This window comes from Mustelus asterias, chromosome 24 (genome assembly GCF_964213995.1).
Source record: "Mustelus asterias chromosome 24, sMusAst1.hap1.1, whole genome shotgun sequence".
In the NCBI taxonomy this organism is placed as follows: Eukaryota; Metazoa; Chordata; class Chondrichthyes; order Carcharhiniformes; family Triakidae; genus Mustelus; species Mustelus asterias.
Window position 1 is genome coordinate 699,683 of NC_135824.1, and position 24,877 is coordinate 724,559.

General features: G+C 46.1%; 1 protein-coding gene across 4 annotated transcripts in view; it reads left to right on the forward strand.

The window, feature by feature from the left end:
* The window catches only part of sppl2a (signal peptide peptidase like 2A), a 46,241-nt gene extending 35,651 nt beyond the window's left edge, over positions 1–10,590 (forward strand). For 2 of the 4 annotated variants that reach the window (XM_078241107.1, XM_078241108.1), the window contains 5 exons: positions 275–374; positions 1,218–1,295; positions 3,876–4,036; positions 5,476–5,509; positions 9,775–10,581. In XM_078241107.1, the coding sequence (XP_078097233.1) occupies positions 275–374; positions 1,218–1,295; positions 3,876–4,036; positions 5,476–5,509; positions 9,775–9,803 (402 nt within the window). In that variant the 3' untranslated portion in view covers positions 9,804–10,581. Of the gene's footprint in view, positions 1–274; positions 375–1,217; positions 1,296–3,875; positions 4,037–5,475; positions 5,510–9,774 lie in introns of all 4 variants that reach the window. The other 2 variants (XM_078241106.1, XM_078241109.1) reach the window with 2 other exon arrangements.
* Positions 10,591–24,877: the final 14,287 nt, after the last annotated feature.

The window sequence follows — 24,877 nt, forward strand, 5'->3', positions numbered from 1 at the left end:
CCTGGTTACACTGCTGCTTGGCCTTTCAATACAAATGTTTCAGTTTGGGCACTCCGTGTACTTGCATTTTTTTAAACTCTCAAAGCGCAGAAAAAGCACCTTTTAAAGGAAAAGCAATGCTTTTCCCACCGACCATTTACAATCTCACAAACACCAACCTACAATTACTCTACCCAACTTCGCAGCACAGTTCACACTTCAATCCCCTACCCTTGTAGGTTCAAGAGCAGTAAATTAACCCTTGTGCTCCACTGATCAGTTATGTTTCTTATAGTTGCCTGTGGTTATCAGAGTGCCGAGATTGGTGAAGTCTGTCGCGACCTTATGTGGAATGCCGTTTTCTTTGCTGGGATTTGGGGATATTATTGTGCCGGGTGAGTGAAAATATTTCTGCATCTCTCCATCCCTGGAATGACTTGGTGATAACTGGGGATATTACAAACCTGCAGCTTGTCATCATTGCAGACTATCCCACATTTGTTAGTTCACCCGTACAATATGGAATTTATAGCTACCAATATTTAAAATTTTAATTCCATCTGCCGCACAAGCCCGAAGTGAATATTGCAAGTTTAATCATGTGACTGTTATTGTAAATTTAATTCCAAGTATGTTATGAGTTTAAATATGTATTTTGATGGTAATTAAAGGAAAAAAATCAGCTTCGAAGATTATGGCAATGTGATTATGATATTCATCAAGGGGAGGAGAGAATGGGCAAGTTTAAACACATTAATTTAGGATGTTTTCGAAGGCAGGGAAGGGATTGGAGGGTTTCAGATCAGGTGGCAGCTGGTTGAATAATTAGCTGTCAAATGGGAAATGATGATTAATTCAAAGTTAAAGGAAAATGGAGACCATGCTAAGAGCTTGCTTGTATAGTGGGGTGGATCCACACTCTGGAGCAGAGCCATACAGGGGTTTGAGATGTGCTGTTAACAGGGTAAAGGTTTGGGATGCAGTTTGGTAATTGCGAGAATTTCAGTTCCAGGTGAATGGTCTAAGTTAAGTAGAGATAAAGTTTCAGGTCAGATATATCCATGTGGATTAAATTGAAAAGCTTCAGTATTGAAAGCTGTTGTTAAAGCTGTAGATTCAGCATTCTGCGCAGTGCTAACTTCAGAGAACCGACTGTCGAAGAGGAATTTTGTATTTTATAATCGACATGATAATTGTACTTGTTGCTCCAGTTTTGACGGTGCTGTGTTCTCCTGCAGGATTATTGGTTGCTTATTGCCGAAGATTTGATTTGCTGACAAATACCTCCAACATCTACTTCGTTTTGTGCACTATAGGTAAAAATATTTGCAAAACAAACTCAATACTGAAGAAATAGTTTTGATTCAATCCATGCTCGTGAACAATAACAGAGTCAGTAAACAGCAGTGAATTAATTTTTCAAAGTCTTGTCTGATGTATGGTCCAATGGCCCTGTTCGTTCTTCTGAACAGAGTCTTTATTGGTGCTGATCTAATCTAGATCTGGGTAGTTGGATCAGAGAGTCAGAAAAAAAATGCTTTGACCTCCCAAATATTTTAGCTTTACATATAATTAAGTAATAATCACTGGATTACTACTTGAGCCACAAACAAATTGGCAGAGGGTAAATAAGATCAGAGAGTTGAATTCGTGGCTAAGTTTGGTGTGGGGAAAAATTGATTCATGGAACAATGGCACCAGTACTGGGGAAGGAGGGGGCTGTACGTCTGGGACAGCTTTCACCTGAACCATACAAGAGTTAATGTCCTGGCAGGTCATAAAATGAAGGCTTTGAAATAAATAGTGAAGGAGAGGATGTGCATGAAGGGAGTGTTGGAAAGAGAAAGGACTGGCCAAAAGTGCAACTTACCAATGTGCACCAACAAATAAGGTCAGAGAAAGCAAAAATAATCAAATGACAGCATTAAAGGCTCTTTATCTGGATGCATGTGGTGTTCTTAGCAAGTTGGATGAATTGATAGCCCAAATTGTGAGGCATGGCTGGAACTAGAATATTCGAGGGTATTCGATATTTCAGAAGGACAGGAATAAAGGGAAAGGTGGGGTAGCTCTGTTAATCAAGGATGAGATCGGTGCAGTCGTGATCAATGATTTTGGTTTGGAGGATCAAAAGGTAAAATCAGCTTGGGGTAGAAATAAATAGCAAAGCAAATAAGTCACTGGTGGGAGCAGTCTATAGGCTGCTTAACGGTTCCTGCTTTGTAGGATAGAGTATATTCGAGATGGTAGACAGAGACTTGGTCTGCTCAGCAGGCAATGGCAGGAATCTTGCAGAGATACGAGGTCTGAGGAGACTAAGGCTTGATGCAGACTGTCTGTCAGTCTGGAATACTGCTTTGATGTTTGCAGGCTGTAGGTAAACAGCAGATTGAGTTGCAATTTCAAACTTTCCAAAGGGTGGAGCTTGGGTCATGTGACATTGACCATTAATGAGCCAGGCTCACAAGGTGTTTCTATGCCTCTTCACCTTGGGATGTAAATGGTGTCTTTTAGTGCTTCTCCTGGTATAACAGGTTTTGAGGCTTCCCCTTGTTATAGAACCAGGCTGGGGAGATGGATCATCTGCTGGTCCCTGGATTTGGTCATTTGTAATGTGTCCTTATAATGAGTGGTGAGAGATTCCACAATCGTGAGGGTTGGATACTTAAATTGTAGCAAATTGTGAATATGACCTGAGGCAGCTAGCTTTTGTTCCAGCAAAGTCTACTTTTTAAATGAGCAAAAAAAAAGGTTTGATTTAAGTTTGGGGTCTCGTGTCTTTATGACAAGAAAGATGACAATGCTGTATCCCGAGTATGTGAATCACAATGTCAGTATGTATGTGCAGCAAGTAATTAGGAATGTTGATCCTTACCGCAAGCGGGATGGGGTATAGCATGAGAGAATTCTTGCTACAACTGTACTAGATGTTCATGAGGCTGCACTGGAGCACTCTACAATTTTGGTCTCTTTGTCTAAGGAGGGATGTACTTGTATTGAAAGCAATTCAGAGAAGGTTCAGTCGGCTGATTCCTGGGATGAAGGAGTTGTCTTGTAAGGAAATGTTAGAAAGTTCCTGGGTCTGCGCATTAATTGCTGTAATCAATGTGCTATGAGCCAGGTACCGGAAGGTGGGATTAGAAAGGACACCTGGGTATCCTTGGGCTGGCATGGACAATATGGGCTGAATGGCCGCCTCCTGTGCTGTAACTTTTCTATGGTTGGGCCCATACTCATTGGAGTTTAGGAGGATGAGGTGATTGTACTGAAGCGTGTAAGATGTGGGGATTTGACAGGATAGATTCTGAAAAAATGTTTTCTTCTTAAACTACGGGGCACAGTTTAAAACTTAGTCTGCCATTTCAGACAATTTAGCAGGAATTTCTTCTGAGGGTTTTCAATCTGTGGAATTCTCGCACAGAGAGCAGGGGAGGCCGTCACTGAATATAAACCAGGCTGAGCTAATCAACAGGAGACTCGGGGTTATGGGGACGGACAGGAGTGTGGAGTTAAGGCCAAGATCGAGCCAGTCATGATCTTATTGAATGACGACAGGTTGGATGGAAATAATGGCAATTGCTGCTTCTATTATGATCTTATAACTTGTGGCATCTTGCTGAGTATGAATGCTTAATTTCAAATGTATTTTAAACTGTAATGAGATGAATGGCAAGCTGATCAAGATGTTGTCTGCAGAGCCAACTGCTATCAATTCCTCAAATGCCTTCAGTGTATCCTGGGCTAGGGTCCGAATCTGTGACTCTTGCACTCGTATCCCATGCTGACGATTAACTTGAGCATGTTTGGCGCTTCCAGGATATGGGGGGGGGGGGGTTTGGATATGTAATTGATAGAATATTAAAAGTGTGACAATGTTTAATTTTGTTGTTTTCTAGCTTATGCAGTTGGCATGATTTTGACATTTATTGCTCTGATCCTGACGAAGATGGCGCAACCTGCTTTGCTCTACCTGGTGCCATGTACACTCATCACCTGCTCTGTGCTTGCCTGGAGGCGGAAGGAAATGAAAATGTTTTGGGCAGGAAGTGGTTATGAGGTTAGCAGAATTCTTTAACTCTTTCTATACATTTTTGTATAGAATATAATTAAACTTCTATCACAAAATACAACTGTCTGAGTGTATGTGCTAACTGAAGTCCTCCCTCCTCCCATTGTTTCATTTTCCAAATTGTTATATAAACACATTGCACTTTTGCCCTGTGAGGTTTTTTTGTGTATTCTTGTGTGACTAGCCACCTGTCTTCACTTGAGAGGATTTGATCTTTGCAGGCCTCCCAAGTTTCTTCAATGGCAACCACTTTTGTCAGGTTAATGCGAGGGACGTGTATGCGGTCCTGTTGTTGCTAAGGGGAGATGGAGGCAAAATGGTGAAGTCGCTGGATTAATAATCAAGAGGCCAATGATGTGGGTGCTTGGGTTCAAATAGTTAACACAGTTCATAATTCCAAATGTAAGCTCGGTAATGATAATTGAATCCCTACAGTGCAGAAGGAGGCCATTCAGCCCATCGAGTCTGCATCGACCACAATCCCACCCAGGCTGTAACCCCATGCATTTGCCATAGCTGGTCCCCCTGACACTAAGGGGCAATTTAGCGTGGCCAATCCACCTAACACGCACATCTTTGGACTGTGGGAGGAAACCGGAGCCCCCGGAGGAAACCCACACAAACACAGGGAGAATGTGCAAACTCTACACACAGTGACCCAAGCTGGGAATCGAACCCGGGTCCCTGGCGCTGTGAGGCAGCAGTGCTAACCACTGTGCCACCGTGCCGCCTGATGACTGAGACTATAATTGTTTTTTGTAAAAGCTCATCTGGATCACTAACAAAGGAAATGTGTCCTTTCCTGGTCAGGTTTATACGTGACTCCAGACCCACAGCAATGTGGTTAACCCTTAACTGCCCTCCAAAATGGCCCAGCAAGCCACTCAGTTGTTCCAAACCACTACTGAAAAGTCAAAAAGGAACACCAGCTTGCTTGCAGTGGTGGGGGGGGGGGGGGTTCCAGAAGGTGGCTCCCTTTCTCTGGGGGTATGCCAGCAGCCATGAAAGATGATAAAACTTTGAATCCAGTTTAGACCGCAGTGAAAAGTTATCATCTTCTACGTGGAAGAGATTTATTTGTCAATCGCTGGCTACTTCCGAGATGGTATAAGTGTAGTTTATGCAGTTGCAATCTTATTACCCATAAAAGGAAGGCTGTCAACTATTTTTGTGTAATAGAATGGGGGATTACCCTTGCGTGTCGGTGCTATTCATATCGAATATATAATTGTTCAATGCAAAGCCCTGTTTCCAACTGATGTGAAGTTGGGTGGGCTCACTGCATTCAGAAATATATTTGCATTGCTGTGGGACATTTGAGTCAATGGCTTAAAGTTAAAGATTTGATGAGCATCATGGTCAGGAAATGGTGCCAGTGTGAGAGGGGTTCCTGTCTAGTAACAATCTAATGCAACCGATCTCCCTAGGTTTTGGATATCCCCAGTGAACCTTTATTACAAGGTGTGGTATACTATTAAAGTTTATCAGTTTTACACTATCGGCTTTAACAACATGCAGGCATTTGCAATCTGATTCTCTAAACCTTTTGCCAAATATTTTGCTGCTATTTCTTCCCGTTTTGATGGGAAACTATCACAGATTCCATTAAAACTAATAAATTGTGTTGTCATTTTATACTTTGGCAAATTGGAATTAAAATTTAACACTTGAGATGTTTGCTTGGACTGTGGTACTTGATTCTATTTCTGATTTCCTGCTGAGTGTAAGATATGTGCTTCTTGGTGGTGAAGGGAGCTGGAGGAATCAGTGCAATTTAATAAACAGGGTGATGCTAATCATTCGATTCATCTGCAGCAAGTTACTAACGAAAGCTTTAAGCATGTGGAACAGTAAAGCTGCGGATTCTTGCCCGAGGAAAATGATGTGACAATGGACACGCAAAAAAGCCAATGCTTCTGGGTGGCCTGGCGATTCTAGGAGGGTGAATAATTAATGTTTTGAGGTGGTAGTTAAATTGGGTGCCGTAGTAGGAAAGCAGGTGAATTGCCACGGATAAAATCTTCAGGTCTGTAATCCCACATCATCTGGCAGGATCAGTAACATTCCCTGCAGATAAGAACATAAGAACATAAGAAATAGGAGCAGGAGTAGGCCATCTAGCCCCTCGAGCCTGCCCCGCCATTCAATAAGATCATGGCTGATCTGACGTGGATCAGTACCACTTACCCGCCTGATCCCCATAACCCTTAATTCCCTTACCGCTCAGGAATCCATCCATCCGCGCTTTAAACATATTCAGTGAGGTAGCCTCCACCACCTCAGTGGGCAGAGAATTCCAGAGATTCACCACCCTCTGGGAGAAGAAGTTCCTCCTCAAATTATAGACCGGTGAGTCTCACTTCTGTTGTCGGCAAGATGTTGGAAAAAATTATAAGGGATAGGATTTATAGTTATTTGGAGAGTAATGAATTGATAGGTGATAGTCAGCATGGTTTTGTGGCAGGTAGGTCGTGCCTTACTAACCTTATTGAGTTTTTTGAGAAAGTGACCAAGGAGGTGGATGGGGGCAAGGCAGTGGACGTGGTATATATGGATTTTAGTAAGGCGTTTGATAAGGTTCACCATGGTAGGCTTCTGCAGAAAATGCAGATGTATGGGATTGGGGGTGATCTAGGAAATTGGATCAGGAATTGGCTAGCGGATAGGAAACAGAGGGTGGTGGTTGATAGTAAATATTCATCATGGAGTGCGGTTACAAGTGGTGTACCTCAGGGATCTGTTTTGGGGCCACTGCTGTTTGTAATATTTATTAATGATCTGGATGAGGGTATAGTTGGGTGGATTAGCAAATTTGCTGATGACACCAAAGTCGGTGGTGTGGTAGACAGTGAGGAAGGGTGTCGTAGTTTGCAGGAAGACTTAGACAGGTTGCAAAGTTGGGCCGAGAGGTGGCGGATGGAGTTTAATGCGGAGAAGTGTGAGGTAATTCACTTTGGTAGGAATAACAGATGTGTTGAGTATAGGGCTAACGGGAGGACTTTGAATAGTGTGGAGGAGCAGAGGGATCTAGGTGTATGTGTGCATAGATCCCTGAAAGTTGGGAATCAAGTAGATAAGGTTGTTAAGAAGGCATATGGTGTCTTGGCGTTTATTGGTAGGGGGATTGAATTTAGGAGTCGTAGCGTTATGTTGCAACTGTACACAACTCTGGTGCGGCCGCACTTGGAGTACTGTGTGCAGTTCTGGTCCCCACATTACAGGAAGGATGTGGAGGCTTTGGAGAGGGTGCAGAGGAGGTTTACCAGGATGTTGCCTGGTATGGAGGGGAGATCCTATGAGGAGAGGCTGAGGGATTTGGGATTGTTTTCGCTGGAAAGGCGGCGGCTAAGAGGGGATCTTATTGAAACATATAAGATGATTAGAGGTTTAGATAGGGTGGATAGTGATAGCCTTTTTCCTCTGATGGAGAAATCCAGCACGAGGGGGCATGGCTTTAAATTGAGGGGGGGTAGTTATAGAACCGATGTCAGGGGTAGGTTCTTTACCCAGAGGGTGGTGAGGGATTGGAATGCCCTGCCAGCATCAGTAGTAAATGCGCCTAGTTTGGGGGCGTTTAAGAGATCCGTAGATAGGTTCATGGACGAAAAGAAATTGGTTTAGGTTGGAGGGTCACAGTTTTTTTTTAACTGGTCGGTGCAACATCGTGGGCCGAAGGGCCTGTTCTGCGCTGTAATGTTCTATGTTCTATGTTCAACTCTGTCTTAAACCGACCCCCCTTTATTTTGAGGCTGTGTCCTCTAGTTTTAACTTCCTTACTAAGTGGAAAGAATCTCTCTGCCTCCACCCTATCCAGCCCCCGCATTATCTTATAAGTCTCCATAAGATCCCCCCTCATCCTTCTAAACTCCGAGTACAAACCCAATCTCCTCAGCCTCTCCTCATAATCCAAACCCCTCATCTCCGGTATCAACCTGGTGAACCTTCTCTGCACTCCCTCCAATGCCAATATATCCTTCCTCATATAAGGGGACCAATATTGCACACAGTATTCCAGCTGCGGCCTCACCAATGCCCTGTACAGGTGCATCAAGACATCCCTGCTTTTATATTCTATCCCCTTCGCAATATAGGCCAATATCCCATTTGCCTTCTTGATCACCTGTTGTACCTGCAGACTGGGCTTTTGCGTCTCATGCACAAGGACCCCCAGGTCCCTTTGCACGGTAGCATGTTTTAATTTGTTTCCATTGAGATAGTAATCCCATTTGTTATTATTTCCTCAAGTGTATAACCTCGCATTTCTCAACGTTATACTCCATTTGCCATATCCTCGCCCACTCACTCAGCCTGTCCAAATCTCTCTGCAGATCTTCTCCGTCCTCCACACGATTCACTTTTCCACTTATCTTTGTGTCGTCTGCAAACTTCGTTACCCTACACTCCGTCCCCTCCTCCAGATCATCTATATAAATGGTAAACAGTTGCGGCCCGAGTACCGATCCCTGCGGCACGCCACTAGTTACCTTCCTCCAACCGGAAAAACACCCATTTATTCCGACTCTTTGCTTCCTGTCGGATAGCCAGTCCCCAATCCACTTTAACACACTACCCCCAACTCCGTGTGCCCTAATCTTCTTCAGCAGCCTTTTATGGGGCACCTTATCAAACGCCTTTTGGAAATCCAAAAACACCGCATCCACCGGTTCTCCTCCATCAACCGCCCTAGTCACATCTTCATAAAAATCCAACATGTTCGTCAAGCACGACTTTCCCCTCATGAATCCATGCTGCGTCTGATTGATGGAACCATTTCTATCCAGATGCCCTGCTATCTCCTCTTTAATAATGGATTCCAGCATTTTCCCTACTACAGACGTTAAGCTGACCGGCCTATAGTTACCCGCCTTTTGTCTCCTTCCTTTTTTAAACAGCGGCGTAACATTAGCCGTTTTCCAATCAACCGGCACTACCCCAGAATGCAACGAGTTTTGATAAATAATCACTAACGCATCCACTATTACCTCTGACATTTCTTTCAATACCCTGGGATGCATTCCATCCGGACCCGGGGACTTGTCCACCTTCAGTCCCATTAGTCTACCCAGCACTGCCTCTCTGGTAACATTAATTGTATTAAGTATTTCTCCTGCTGCCAACCCTCTATTGTTAATATTTGGCAAACTATTTGTGTCCTCCACCGTGAAGATGATTCAGGGCAATAGCACAGAGGAGCTTTATTGGATAAATGTGCTGCCTGACCTGCTGAACTTTGCTCATTGACTGTAATCTCGTGTTTGAGACGACGAGATAAGTTAATTCCAGAGGAAAGTAGTGGATTTCGTTTCACATTCTTTCTTTTTGTTTTAGCTATTTTTCTTTCTGGAGTGTAATGCTTTGTTCACGTTGACTGGCACTGTGGCAGTCACCTGATCAAAGCTGGACAAGCTGCAGGTTGTTTTGTGAGCAGAGGGTTCTACTTGCTTTATCCTTTCTACAAACAAACTTTAATTCCAGCCGTCTCTGGAATCAGAGAGAAGCTTGGTTTTAAATTACATCCCTCCAGTGAGGAAGAGAATTTGACAATGTTTCTATATCCAGATCAAAGTAGTAATCTGTTTCCATCATTCTGTTCCATGTTTACTTGGAACCGATTGCTGTTCTGAGATTTATTTCCATTTTGAATCTTGTGGAAGATCTGAAAGGCGTCGGTATTTTTACGGTTGTATCAGAAGATAATTCAATGGCTCTTTTTCTCCCCTCCTCAGATCATGAATCGAGTTGGTACAACGAGTGAGGACACGGTTGAGATTGTCACTGAACCAGTGTCTGAATATTCCTAAATGATGCCAGTTGCTTTATGACTTTCTAGTTTTCTATACGTATTTTATTACCAAACAATTATAAAAATGTTCTATTCTAATACCAGCATCTGTTAGCTGACAAGCTAATGGTTTGTGCTGCCAATAGTTTTGAAAAGCACAACAGTTTCTGCACTTGAACACTTTTGTAATGACGGAATTAATTCTCAAAAGTTTTCTGGATCTCAGAATTGATCATGCACTTTTACTGCTTTAATAACCTTACTAAATTTACTCTAGAATGTCCAAATCATAGTTCATGGCTAAAATATCTGGTCAAACCTTTCTGGGTGTTGATGGGCTGGAAAGTCCTAATGGAACCAAGTGCCTTGTAAACCATCCAGAGACTGAAAGCTGTCTGAAAAGGAACCCAGGCTAAATGAACTTTTGTTTATTGTTCGTTCCTCAAATTCTGCAAGTTTGCAGTGGCAGAAAAAAATTAAACTTTTGCTGCAGCTTCACACCTGCCCGACAGGTTTGACCCTTTTCAGCACTTAGTTTATAGTTTGTGTGTATTGAAGGGTGAAAGCTATGATGCAGTGCCTTGTAATGTGTGATTTGTAGTTCATTTTGATTATTCAAATACATTCTGTGGAACAGGGTGTGCTAATGTTTATAAAAGAATTGTGAACTTCTATGCAGTTGCTGCACAAGATCCAAGTGGAAAAGATGTAACTTTGCCAAAAATGACTTTGTTTTATTAAAGACATTTAGAAACAATTCAGGTTTGATTAATTTGTCCTAATTGAGAACCTTGTCAGCATTTCATTGGTCTGCAGGGGGCTGCTGCTTCCGCTGTTCCAATTCTCCCCAGTTCCACACAGGATCCTTGGCTGCTCTAGTTTCCTGTTCCCGCAAACTAGTGATTGGGTGGATGTATTTTAACCACTGCTGATTTGGGTGAAGATGGGAGAAATTGTAGTTGTAAAGACAGCATGATGGCACAGTGATTAGCACTGCTGCCTCAACGCCACGGTCCTGGATTCAGTAAAACAACAACCAAATGTAATCACCACACCAATACTTAATACAATAACAGCAACTCCCTCGCAGTAAGAATGGAGTCAATTATGAGTCATCTGTAACCTTCTGGGGCTTTGCCTTTTTGGGGGTTTCACCATCAATGTTTCACCTCTTAGGGTTACACCTTCTGGGGTTACAAACAGATCATCCAGTTACTTCCAAGGTTCCATCCCTTGGGTCACTGTCTGTGTGGAGTCTGCACGTTCTCCCCGTGTCTGCGTGGGTCTCCTCTGGGTGCTTCTGTTTCCTCCCACAGTCTGAAAGATGCACTGGTTAGGTGCATTGGCCATGCTAAATTCTCCCTCTGTACCCGAACAGGTGCCAGAGTGTGGCGACTAGGGGATTTTCACAGTAACTTCATTGCAGTGTTAATGTAAACCTACTTGTGACAAATAAACTTTAAGAACTTTACTGGCTACTATATAATGGGGTCATTCACATTCACCAAGCTAGCGCCTCCTGTGAAGCAGAATTGGTAATGAACACTTCAGCCGAGGTTTGGTCTGGATCATATTCTGAGACGTGACTTTTTTCTGATCACGCAGATAAAAATCAGCACTCCGTGTATGGAAATTCTCAACTCTAGAATTTCCTTTTAATGAAAACTATTCACAACTTAAGCACTGCACAAATAGACCTTGCTGTTGTAGATTTCATCCTGAAACATACAAGGATAGAATTGTGAGGAGGAAAACTGGGTCATTTGCCCTGAAATGAGATGATTGAGATCAAACCAGATAAAGATCTATATCACTAAATTGACTTAGTAAAATGGAACACAGGTTAGTAGGAGAAGGGCTAAAACCAGTGAGAAGTGAGTTTGGGGTGAGTATTAGGGAGAAGGTCACCAAAAAATGATGAACATGGAATAAAAACAAAACACTGGATAAACTTATCAAGTTTGGCAGCGTCTGTACAAAGAGAAACAGCAAACGTTGCGAGTCCATGTGGCCCTTCTACAGAACTCAACGATATACATGGAGTGAATAAGGAATAGTAATTAAACCTTTTCATCTTTTCCTATTGGATGAATGAGCTACGATGGGATTAAGGGTTTCCCCACGTGAGTGCTAGTCATGGTTTTGAGACTCCCGGATAAATTTGCTGGGATATAGAGTCATCGAGGTTTACAGCATAGAAACAGGCCCTTTGGCACAACTTGTCCATGCTGCCCTTTTTAAACCCCTAAACTAATCCCAATTGCCTGCATTTGGCCCATATCTCACTATACCCATCCTATCCATGTAACTATCTGAGGCCTGTGACTGGTGCTTTCCCCTTGAAGACTTTGAAAGTTCACAGAATCAGAGAATCCCTACAGTGCGGAAGGAGGCCATTCAGTCCATCGAGTCTGCACCAACCACAATCCCACCCAGGCCCTATCCCCGTAACCCCACATGTTTACCCTGCTAATCTGCCTGATGGGGTCAATTTATCATGGCCAATCAACCTAACCCCCCTTTGGACAAGTTGCAACCCAAAGACTGTTCACCTACTCTGGTAGGTTATGATTGGGAAAAATAGAATTATATTTTTAGTCAAGTAGAAATGGACCTAAAGGACCTGGCCTATGGAACTTGCTGACCTGCCAGCAAGGCCTTTACTAAGGAAAAATTTGTGAAAATGAAAGGTGTGTATTTAACATTTCTGTCCACCAGAGGTCTCCAGAGTGTTAACATCCAAAAACTGGTCAGCATATCCACAAATACAACCTCTTCAGTGACTACCAGCCTGCTGCTGGCTGGAAAGAAAACAGAAAATACGCTGGTGAATGAAAGTCATTTGCAATGGTAAGAATTTTAGTCGATACTTTGCTGTGATGACTTAAGAGGGTAATGACTGAAGGCGTGTACCAGAATTTGTGTGGAGTATGTGGGTGGTGGGTAGAATTGGAGGCGGAAGGCACTGAGTGCCTTATATGAGAGTTTCACAATCCTTGTATTTACAGTATATGAGGCCATTCTCTGATACTTTGCAAGAACTATCCAATTCTAACGAAACGCGAAGAATCTTTAACGATTAGCTCCCTTTCTCCACAGATACTGCCTAACTTGTTGTTTCTTAGATACTGTTTTCATTTCAGATTCCAGCATTCACAGTATTTTATTCCAATTCAGTCTCGCCACCTTTAAGCTCTTAGTCCTTACAACATTCCCAAGTGCATTTCAGGCAGAGAGTTCCAGATCCCCATCATCCTGTCGCTGATATTCTGTCTCTACTCCACTCTAATCCTCCTGTCAATTATCCCTTGACCTCTGGGATGTATCCTGTTCTCCCTATGTAGATTCCCCATAACTTTATACACAATTAAATCTCTGACCACCTTTTTCTAAAGTAAACAAATTTGACGTATCCCATCTTTTCTCATAGATTCTCCTGGCAATGTCCTCAAACTCCTTTAAGACAATCACATCCTTCCTGTAAAGTGGTGACCGGAACGTACATGGTACTCTAGCTGTGGCCTAACTAGTGTTTAATACTTTCTTGCATAACTTGCAGGACCATATGGCGTAGGCTCAGAAGTAGACCACTCTGCCTGCGTGTCTGTGTGGGTTTCCTCCCACAGTCCAAAGATGTGCGGTTCGATGGATTGGCCAAGCTAAATTGCCCCTTAGTGTCAGGGGGATTAGCAGGGTAAATACGTGAGGTTATGGAGATAGATGGGTGGGATTATGGTCAGTGCAAACTCGATGGGCTGAATGGCCTCCTGCAGTGTGGGATTCTAAGATTCTGAGCCCATTGAGTCTGCCCTGCCTCAATAAGATCACGACTGATTTGATATTCTGTTTCACTTTCCCATCTTATCCCCATAACCTTTGATTCACTTGCTAATTAAAAATCTGTCTATCTCAGCCTGGAACATATTAACCACCCAGCCTCCACAGCCCATTGCGGAAAATAATTCCACAGATTCACTCTCATCTGAGAGAAGAAATTCCTCCTCATCTGTCTTCAATGGGCGACCCCCTTACTCAGATTGTGTGTTTTGGTCCGAGACTCTCCCACAAGGGGAAAACATCCTCTCAATATCGACCCTGTCAAGCCCCCTGAAAATCCGATATGTCTCAATAAGGTCACCTCTCATTCTTCTAAACTCCAATGAGTTCAGGCCCAACCCACTCCACCTCTCCTCATAGGAAAATCCCTCCATTCCCGGGATCGACTTAGTGAACCTTCTCTGGACTGCCTCCAATGCCAGTATATCTTTCCTTAGATAAGGGGACCAAAACTGTTCTCCGGATTCCTGGTGTGGTCTAACTAGCACCTTGTATAGTTTTAACAAGACTTACCTATTTTTATACTCCATTCCCTTTGAAATAAAGGCCAACATTCTATTTGCTTTCCCCATTACCGGCTGAACTTGCATGTCAGCTTTTTGTGATTTATGCACGAAGACCCCAAATCCCTCGGTGCCGCAGCTTTCTGCAGTCTTTCTCCATTTAAATAATATTCAGCTCCTTTATTCTCCCGACTTGATTGATTTTAAATTATGTATTTCTTAATGCTCTGTTATTATATCCTTTTTAATGGACATTTTTCCAATGACATACATTAGGCTGTTTTTTGTCTGCCTTTTTGAATAAGGATGTAACATTGGCAGTTTTCCAATCCTCTGGGACTTTTCCAGAATTTACGGATTCTTGCAAGATTGCTACCAGTGCATCCGCTATCTCTGTGGTTACTTTTAATATCCTAGCAGGTAACCCACCAGGCCCAGGAGGCTTGTTGGCTTTTAGCTCCATTATTTTCTCCCCCAACCCATTCTGCCCCTTGATTATTTAGTATTAATCCCAGTGTCCCATGAACCATGATTGAATGACTCGATGGGCCGAATGGCCTAATTCTGCTCCTACATCTTATGGTCTTATGGAACCGAAACCCACTTCTCCCACACCATTCTTTGAGCCACATATTAATCTCTCATTTTATGTACACTATGCCAATTTGCATATGGCTCAGGTCCAAATGAGGGCAGCAGAGCAGCGAAGGTGATTGGCGGTTGCAGGTCACATTTGCATAAGTGCAGTCACTGCGACCAGAAGGTGGTTTGTGAAGGAGCTGCTGTGAAGGGACAGTTAAACCCCAAACACTACTTTACTGTTTCCCTCCCTACCTTCTCCTCCCGGGCCATCTTCAAATTTATCTGGAGATCAAAGATGGATCGTGTCCGGAGGGAGGCGATGCACAAATCTCCAGAGAACGGGGGGATAAACGCTCCCAACGCCGCCCTCATCCTGATGGCCACCTTTGTGTGCGGCTGCATCAAGCTGTATGTAGCTCCTCAGTACACTAACACCAAGTGCCACTACGTTTTGAGTTTCTACCTGTCCCAAGTGTTGCGGAGGATGGGTCTGGCCACACTGCCACAGAACGCTCCAAGTAGTTGGACCGTACCGCAGCACCTGTCCTTCGTGGAGAAATCTTTCCAGAAACACACCTTTGACCACATGTCGATCAAGCAGTGGTCAGCACGTAATGTCCTTGAGGCCCTGAGGGAAAAGGAGATGGCAGATCCTGTCGGATGGTTCCCTGAGAAGACTGTCAGTGTCATCTGGCAGAATGCCTCATCACCAGAACTCACAAACAAGCACCAAGACCTGGCTTGGCTGGTGGTGAGAAGGGCACTCCCCGTCAGATCCTTTATGCACGCTCGAGGTCTCAACACCACCACACGCTGCCCTCGGAGCGGCTGTGGGGGTGATGAGACGGTCGCACACCTCCTTGTGGAATGTGCCTTTGCAAAGAAGGTCTGGAGTGAGATGCAGTGATATTTGTCGAGGTTCATCCCGAGCAGCTCGGTGACGCAGGACTCTGTGCTCTACGGGCTGTTTCCGGGGACGGGGACTCTGTGTCTACGGGCTGTTCCCAGGGATGGGGACTCTGTGCCCTACGGGCTGTTCCCAGGGATGGGGACTCTGTGCCCTACGGGCTGTTCCCAGGGACGGGGACTCTGTGTCTACGGGCTGTTCCCAGGGACGGGGACTCTGTGTCTATGGGCTGTTCCCGGGGACGGGGACTCTGTGTCTACGGGCTGTTCCCAGGGACGGGGACTCTGTGTCTACGGGCTGTTCCCAGGGACGGGGACTCTGTGCTGTACGGGCTGTTCCCAGGGACGGGGACTCTGTGTCTACGGGCTGTTCCCAGGGATGGGGACTCTGTGCTCTATGGGCTGTTCCCAGGGACGGGGACTCTGTGCTGTACGGGCTGTTCCCAGGGACGGGGACTCTGCTCTATGGGCTGTTCCCAGGGACGGGGACTCTGTGTCTACGGGCTGTTCCCAGGGACGGGGACTCTGTGTCTACGGACTGTTCCCAGGGACGGGGACTCTGTGCTCTACGGGCTGTTCCCAGGGATGGGGACTCTGTGTCTACGGGCTGTTCCCAGGGACGGGGACTCTGCTCTATGGGCTGTTCCCAGGGACGGGGACTCTGTGTCTACGGGCTGTTCCCAGGGACGGGGACTCTGTGTCTACGGACTGTTCCCAGGGACGGGGACTCTGTGTCTACGGGCTGTTCCCAGGGATGGGGACTCTGTGCTCTATGGGCTGTTCCCAGGGACGGGGACTCTGTGCTGTACGGGCTGTTCCCAGGGACGGGGACTCTGCTCTATGGGCTGTTCCCAGGGACGGGGACTCTGTGTCTACGGGCTGTTCCCGGGGACGGGGACTCTGTGTCTACGGGCTGTTCCCAGGGACGCACACCGAGACAAACATCAACTGCTGCTGGAGAGTCATCAACTCGGTGAAGGACGCGCTTTGGTCCGCCCAAAACTTGCTGATCTTCCAGTTGAAAGATTTGTCCTCGACCAAGTGTTGCAGACTGGCACATTCCAAGGTCCAGGACTACGCGCTGAGGGACGCGCTCAAGCTTGGGGCAGCGGCCGCAAAGGCACAATGGGGAAAGGCCACCGTGTAAAGTGTCTCAACCGAGGTAGACCAAGGGCCGGGTAACTGCAGAACACCCTCGGCCTGCGTAACTGTGTGCCAATCTGAAAAACAACAGCACACAGTGAAATCTGATGTATGTATATAGTTTCAAGTACTGAAATGTAATGTCCTGTAAATGAGCATCGTGTAGTATTGGAAAAATTACTGGGTTTTTTTTTGCACTGTTTGTAAGTATCGGATATGTCGTTTTGCAATGGTTTATTTTAGAGTTTTTTATGAATAAAGTATATTTTTGAAATTTAAAAAAAAGCAAGGGACAGTTGAGTTGAGATTCTTTTATCCTTTTACCTGTATAAGGGCAATACAGCAGCTAGGGCAGTGGCATGCTCCTCCTGCCAGATGTGGGCAATTAGGGAGCAATCTAGTCTCCCTGACAACTTTGTCTGCAGGAAGTGTGTCCAGTTGCAGCTTCTCACAGACCGCATTGTTCGGTTGGAGCGGCAGGTGGATGCACTGCGGAGCATTCAGGAGGCAGAGAGTGTGGTAGACACAAGTTACAGGGAGGTTGTCACACCACAGGTTCAGACAGGTCGATGGGTGACTGCCAGGAGAGACAGGCAGGTAGTGCAGGAGACTCCTGTGTCTATTCCCCTTTCAAACAGGTATATAATTTTGGATGCTGTTGAGGGGGATAGCCTGTCAGGGGAAGATACCAGCAGCAGCCAGGCCTGTGACACCACAGCGGGTTCTGCTGTGGGACAGGGTCGGGCAAAGAGCAAACGAGCAGTAGTAATAGGGGACTCGCTAGTTAGAGGCACAGACAGGTGTTTCTGTGGCCGCAATCGAGACTCCAGGATGGTGTGTTGCCTCCCTGGTGCCAGGGTCAAGGACGTCTCTGAGCAATTGCAGGACATTCTTAAGGGGGAGGGTGAGCAGCCAGAGGTCGTTGTACATATTGGTACCAACAACATAGGTAGGAAAAGGAATGAGGTCCTGAAATGTGAATATAGAGAGTTAGGCAGAAGGCTAACGTACAGGACCTCGAAGGTAGTAATTTCAGGACTACTACCGGTACCACGTGCTAGTGAGAGTAGGAATAGGAGGATTAGGCAGATGGATGCCTGGCTTGAGAGCTGGTGCAGGGGGCAGGGATTTAGATTTTTGGATCATTGGGATCTTTTCTGGGGAAGGGCTGATCTGTTCAAGAGGGACGGGTTACATCTGAACTGGAGGGGGACTAACATCCTGGACGGGAGATTTGCTGGAGCCACTCGGGAAGGTTTAAACTAGTTTGGCAGGGGGGTGGGACCCAAAGCAGTAGGGAGACAGAAGAGAAGTGTGAGGACAGCACAGAAGTTAAAGAGAGCGCATTAAATAGTAAAGGCAGTGTCAGTAATCCTGGTACCAGACAGATCAGGCAAAAGCAGGACAGAGAGCAAGGGAAGTCAAGATTAAACTGCATTTATTTCAATGCAAGAGGCCTGACGGGCAAGGCAGATTAACTCGGGGCATGAATGGGTACATGGGACAGGGATATTATAGCAATTACTGAAACATGGCTAAGGGAGGGACAGGACTGGCAGCTCAATGTTCCAGGGTACAGATGCTATAGGAAAGATAGAACAGGAGGTAAGAGAGGAGGGGGAGTTGCACTTTTGATCAGGGAAAGCATCACGGCTGTACTGAGAGGGGATATATCCGAGGGTTCGACCACTGAGTGTATATGGGTAGAACTGAGAAACAAGGGGGAAATCACTTTGATAGGGTTGTACTATAGGCCCCCAAATAGCGGGAAATTGAGCAAATATGTAAGGAGATTACAGAGAGCTCCAAGAAAACTAGGGTGGTAATAGTCGGAGATTTTAACTTTTCCAACATTGACTGGGACAGCCATAGTACAGTGGAACCCCGATTTTACGCGCCCCGATTTAGCGCGAAATCGGATATGACGCGATTGCGCGACGGACCTTTTTTTGCTATTTCCGGTTTAGTGAATTAGCGCGACTCCGATAACATTCGCGATAACATTTTATGGACCCCAACCATCGCGTTAAAATGGGGCTCCATTGTACTAGAGGGTTGGATGGAGAGAAATTTGCTGAGTGTATTCAGGAGGAATTCCTCATTGTGTGTGGATGGCCCGACTAGAGAGGGGGCAAAACTTGACCTCCTCTTGGGAAATAAGGAAGGGCAGGTGACAGAAGTGTTAGTGAGGGATCACTTTGGGACCAGTGACCATAATTCTATTGGTTTTAAGATAACTATGGAGAATGATAGGTCTGGCCCAAAAGTTAAAATGCTAAATTGGAGCAAGGCCAATTTTGATGGTATCAGGCAGGAACTTTCAAAAGTTAATTGGGGGAGTCTGTGGGAAGGCAAAGGGACGTCTGGTAAGTGGGATGCTTTCAAAAGTGTGTTAACCAGGGTTCAGGGTAAACACATTCCTCTTAGAGTGAAGGGCAAGGCTGGCAGAAGTAGGGAACCCTGGATGACTCGGGATATTGAGGCTCTGGTCAAGAAGAAGAAAGAGGCACATGACATGCATAGGCAGCTGGGATCAAGTGAATCCCTTGAAGAGTATAGTGGGTATAGGAGTCGTGTTGAGAGAGAAATCAGGAGGGCAAAAAGGGGACACAAGATTGTTTTGGCAGATAAGGCAAAGGAGAATCCAAAGAGCTTCTACAAATACATAAAGGGCAAAAGAGTAACAAGGGAGAGAGTAGGGCCTCTTGAGGATCAAAAAGGTCATCTATGTGCAGGTCCACAAGAGATGGGTGAGATCCTAAATTAATATTTCTCATCAGTATTTACTGTTGAGAAAAGCATGGATGTTAGGGAACTTGGGGAAATAAATAGTGTGCCTTGAGGAGTGTACATATTACAGAGAAGGAGGTGCTGGAAGTCTTAAAGCGCATCAAGGGAGATAAATCCCCGGGAGGCTAGGGAGGAAATTGCGGGTCCCCTAGCTGAGATATTTGAATCATCGATAGCCACGGGTGAGGTTCCTGAAGATTGGAGAGTGGCAAATGTTGCGCCTTTGTTTAAAAAGGGCTTCAGGGAAAAGCCTGGGAACTACAGGCCAGTGCGCTTCATGTCTGCGGTGGGTAAGTTGTTGGAAGGATTTTGAGAGACAGGATCTACAGGCATTTAGAGATGCAAGGACTGATTAGGGACAGTCAGCATGGCTTTGAGTGGAAAATCATGTCTCACAAATTTCATTGAGTTTTTTGAAGGGGTAACCAAGAAGGTAGATGAGGGCAGTGCAGTTGATGTTGTCTACATGGACTTTAGCAAGGCCTTTGACAAGGTACCGCATGGTAAGTTGTTGCATAAGGTTAAATCTCACGGGATCCAGGGTGAGGTATCTAAATGGATACAAAATTGGCTCCTTGACAGAATAAGAAGTTTAACAACACCAGGTTAAAGTCCAACAGGTTTATTTGGTAGCAAAAGCCACACAAGCTTTCGAGGCTCTGAGCCCCTTCTTCAGGTGAGTGGGAATTCTGTTCACAAACAGAACTTATAAGACACAGACTCAATTTACATGAATAATGGTTGGAATGCGAATACTTACAACTAATCCAGTCTTTAAGAAACAAAACAATGGGAGTGGAGAGAGCATCAAGACAGGCTAAAAAGATGTGTATTGTCTCCAGACAAGACAGCCAGTGAAACTCTGCAGGTCCACGCAACTGTGGGAGTTACAAATAGTGTGACATAAATTCTGATTCTAGGATCGCATGATAAAGACTCAGGAGGAAAAAAGCAGAAATATTTATGTGAAATAGTGTGACATAAACCCAATATCCCGGTTGAGGCCGTCCTTGTGTGTGCGGAACCTGGCTATCAGTTTCTGCTCCGCGACTCTGCGCTGTCGTGTGTCGCGAAGGCCGCCTTGGAGAACGCTTACCCGAATATCAGAGGCCGAATGCCCGTGACCGCTGAAGTGCTCCCCAACAGGAAGAGAACAGTCTTGCCTGGTGATTGTCGAGCGGTGTTCATTCATCCGTTGTCGCAGCGTCTGCATAGTTTCCCCAATGTACCATGCCTCGGGACATCCTTTCTTGCAGCGTATCAGGTAGACAACGTTGGCCGAGTTGCAAGAGTATGTACCGTGTACCTGGTGGATGGTGTTCTCACGTGAGATGATGGCATCTGTGTCGATGATCCGGCACGTCTTGCAGAGGTTGCTGTGGCAGGGTTGTGTGGTGTCTTGGTCACTGTTCTCCTGAAGGCTGGGTAGTTTGCTGCGGACAATGGTCTGTTTGAGGTTGTGCGGTTGTTTGAAGGCAAGAAGTGGGGGTGTGGGGATGGCCTTGGCGAGATGTTCGTCTTCATCAATGACATGTTGAAGGCTCCGGAGGAGATGCCGTAGCTTCTCCGCTCCGGGGAAGTACTGGACAACGAAGGGTACTCTGTCCACTGTGTCCCGTGTTTGTCTTCTGAGGAGGTCGGTGCGGTTTTTCGCTGTGGCGCGTTGGAACTGTTGATCAATGAGTCTAGCGCCATATCCTGTTCTTATGAGGGCATCTTTCAGCGTCTGGAGGTGTCTGTTGCGATCCTCCTCATCCGAGCAGATCCTGTGTATACGGAGGGCTTGTCCGTAGGGGATGGCTTCTTTAACGTGTTTAGGGTGGAAGCTGGAGAAGTGGAGCATCGTGAGGTTATCCGTGGGCTTGCGGTACAGTGAGGTGCTGAGGTGACCGTCCTTAATGGAGATGCGCGTGTCCAAGAATGCAACCGATTCCGGAGAGTAGTCTATGGTGAGCCTGATGGTGGGATGGAACTTGTTGATGTCATCATAGAGTTGTTTCAGTGATTGTTCACCATGAGTCCAAAGGAAGAAAATGTCATCGATGTATCTAGTGTATAGCACCGGTTGAAGGTCCCGTGCGGTGAAGAAGTCTTGTTCGAACCTGTGCATGAAGATGTTGGCATATTGAGGTGCAAATTTGGTCCCCATGGCTGTTCCGTGTGTCTGGATGAAGAACTGGTTGTTGAAGGTGAAGATATTGTGGTCCAGGATGAAGCGGATGAGATGTAAAATTGCATCTGGAAACTGGCAGTTGTTGGCGCTGAGCACTGAGGCCGTTGCAGCAATGCCATCGTCATGGGGGATGCTGGTGTAGAGTGCTGAGACATCCATTGTGACGAGGAGCGCTCCTGGTTCAACTGCTCCATGTGTGCCGAGTTTCTGTAGGAAGTCCGTCGTGTCGCGACAAAAGCTGGGGGTTCTTTGTACAATGGGTTTCAGGATGCCCTCGACATAGCCGGAGAGGTTCTCGCACAGGGTCCCATTGCCCGATACGATGGGACGGCCGGGTGTGTTTGCCTTGTGTATCTTCGGGAGGCAGTAGAGATCTCCAACGCGGGGAGTACGTGGGATGAGAGCACGGAGGGTGTTCTGAAGGTCCGGATCAAAGGTCTTGATCAGAGTGTTGAGTTGACGGGTGTGTTCTTTGGTCGGATCTGCAGGTAACTGTCTGTAGTGTTCCTCGTTGTTGAGTTGTCGGTACACTTCTTTGCAGTAATCCGTTCTGTTCAGTATGACGATGGCCCCTCCTTTGTCTGCTGGTTTGATGACAATGTTGCGGTTGGTCTTGAGAGCGTGGATGGCGTTACGTTGTGCTTGGGTGATGTTCGGGGCTGTCTTGTGAGTGCGGCTGATGAATTTGGTGTTGACGCACCTCCTGACGGCTTGGGCATACATGTCAAGTCGAGGGCAGCGGCCTTCCGGAGGAGTCCAATTCGACTCTTTCCTCTTCGGATGCACTGCGGATCTCTCTGTCGGCTGTTCCAGTTCATTGGCTGTCTCATTGTGTTCGTTGTTGGCCTCTTGGGGTTTGTGGAAGAACTCCCTCAGCCTCATTCGCCTGATGAATTCCTCTGTGTCTGCTGCGAGACTGATGGGGTCTATTTTGGTGGTGGGGCAAAAATTAAGCCCTCGGCTGAGAACTTCGATTTCATCTGGTTGAAGTGTGTAGTCGGACAAGTTGACAATGGACTTCCCTGCAGTGGGACTGTTTCCTACTGTGGTACCGGGGGAGGCTTGGTTGCTGCTGGTGGTGATGCCGAGTTTCTCAAGTTTCCTGTTCTTGGTGTGCATGTAGATGGTGTAGTTCCTTTGTCTCGTCTGCTTGGCAGAGTTTCGCAGCTGGTCTGCGTCCTGAGCGCAAGTTGAGAATATGGATTCGATCTTGGTTTCCAGGCTGCGGCGTTTGCTGTAGAGTTGGTGTATGAGGTGGTTGAGGAGGGTGAGAGAGGTGCGACGGCAAAGTCTCTCAGCGTAGTCTGTGTTATAGGTTGACCTGAGTGGGTTCGTGATCTGTAGTCCTTTCGGTATCTTGTCTGCTTTCTTGCATCTTTGTAGAAACTTGATGTCTGTGTCGATATGCGCGATCTTCTTGGCGATCCTCTCCACTTGGAGCCGGCAGTTTGCGGTGTCTATGGTAGTCATGATGTGGAGATGCCGGCGTTGGACTGGGGTAAACACAGTAAGAAGTTTAACAACACCAGGTTAAAGTCCAACAGGTTTATTTGGTAGCAAAAGCCACACAAGCTTTCGAGGCTCTGAGCCCCTTCTTCAGGTGAGTGGGAATTCTGTTCACAAACAGAACTTATAAGACACAGACTCAATTTACATGAATAATGGTTGGAATGCGAATACTTACAACTAATCCAGTCTTTAAGAAACAAAACAATGGGAGTGGAGAGAGCATCAAGACAGGCTAAAAAGATGTGTATTGTCTCCAGACAAGACAGCCAGTGAAACTCTGCAGGTCCACGCAACTGTGGGAGTTACAAATAGTGTGACATAAATTCTGATTCTAGGATCGCATGATAAAGACTCAGGAGGAAAAAAGCAGAAATATTTATGTGAAATAGTGTGACATAAACCCAATATCCCGGTTGAGGCCGTCCTTGTGTGTGCGGAACCTGGCTATCAGTTTCTGCTCCGCGACTCTGCGCTGTCGTGTGTCGCGAAGGCCGCCTTGGAGAACGCTTACCCGAATATCAGAGGCCGAATGCCCGTGACCGCTGAAGTGCTCCCCAACAGGAAGAGAACAGTCTTGCCTGGTGATTGTCGAGCGGTGTTCATTCATCCGTTGTCGCAGCGTCTGCATAGTTTCCCCAATGTACCATGCCTCGGGACATCCTTTCTTGCAGCGTATCAGGTAGACAACGTTGGCCGAGTTGCAAGAGTATGTACCGTGTACCTGGTGGATGGTGTTCTCACGTGAGATGATGGCATCTGTGTCGATGATCCGGCACGTCTTGCAGAGGTTGCTGTGGCAGGGTTGTGTGGTGTCTTGGTCACTGTTCTCCTGAAGGCTGGGTAGTTTGCTGCGGACAATGGTCTGTTTGAGGTTGTGCGGTTGTTTGAAGGCAAGAAGTGGGGGTGTGGGGATGGCCTTGGCGAGATGTTCGTCTTCATCAATGACATGTTGAAGGCTCCGGAGGAGATGCCGTAGCTTCTCCGCTCCGGGGAAGTACTGGACAACGAAGGGTACTCTGTCCACTGTGTCCCGTGTTTGTCTTCTGAGGAGGTCGGTGCGGTTTTTCGCTGTGGCGCGTTGGAACTGTTGATCAATGAGTCTAGCGCCATATCCTGTTCTTATGAGGGCATCTTTCAGCGTCTGGAGGTGTCTGTTGCGATCCTCCTCATCCGAGCAGATCCTGTGTATACGGAGGGCTTGTCCGTAGGGGATGGCTTCTTTAACGTGTTTAGGGTGGAAGCTGGAGAAGTGGAGCATCGTGAGGTTATCCGTGGGCTTGCGGTACAGTGAGGTGCTGAGGTGACCGTCCTTAATGGAGATGCGCGTGTCCAAGAATGCAACCGATTCCGGAGAGTAGTCTATGGTGAGCCTGATGGTGGGATGGAACTTGTTGATGTCATCATAGAGTTGTTTCAGTGATTGTTCACCATGAGTCCAAAGGAAGAAAATGTCATCGATGTATCTAGTGTATAGCACCGGTTGAAGGTCCCGTGCGGTGAAGAAGTCTTGTTCGAACCTGTGCATGAAGATGTTGGCATATTGAGGTGCAAATTTGGTCCCCATGGCTGTTCCGTGTGTCTGGATGAAGAACTGGTTGTTGAAG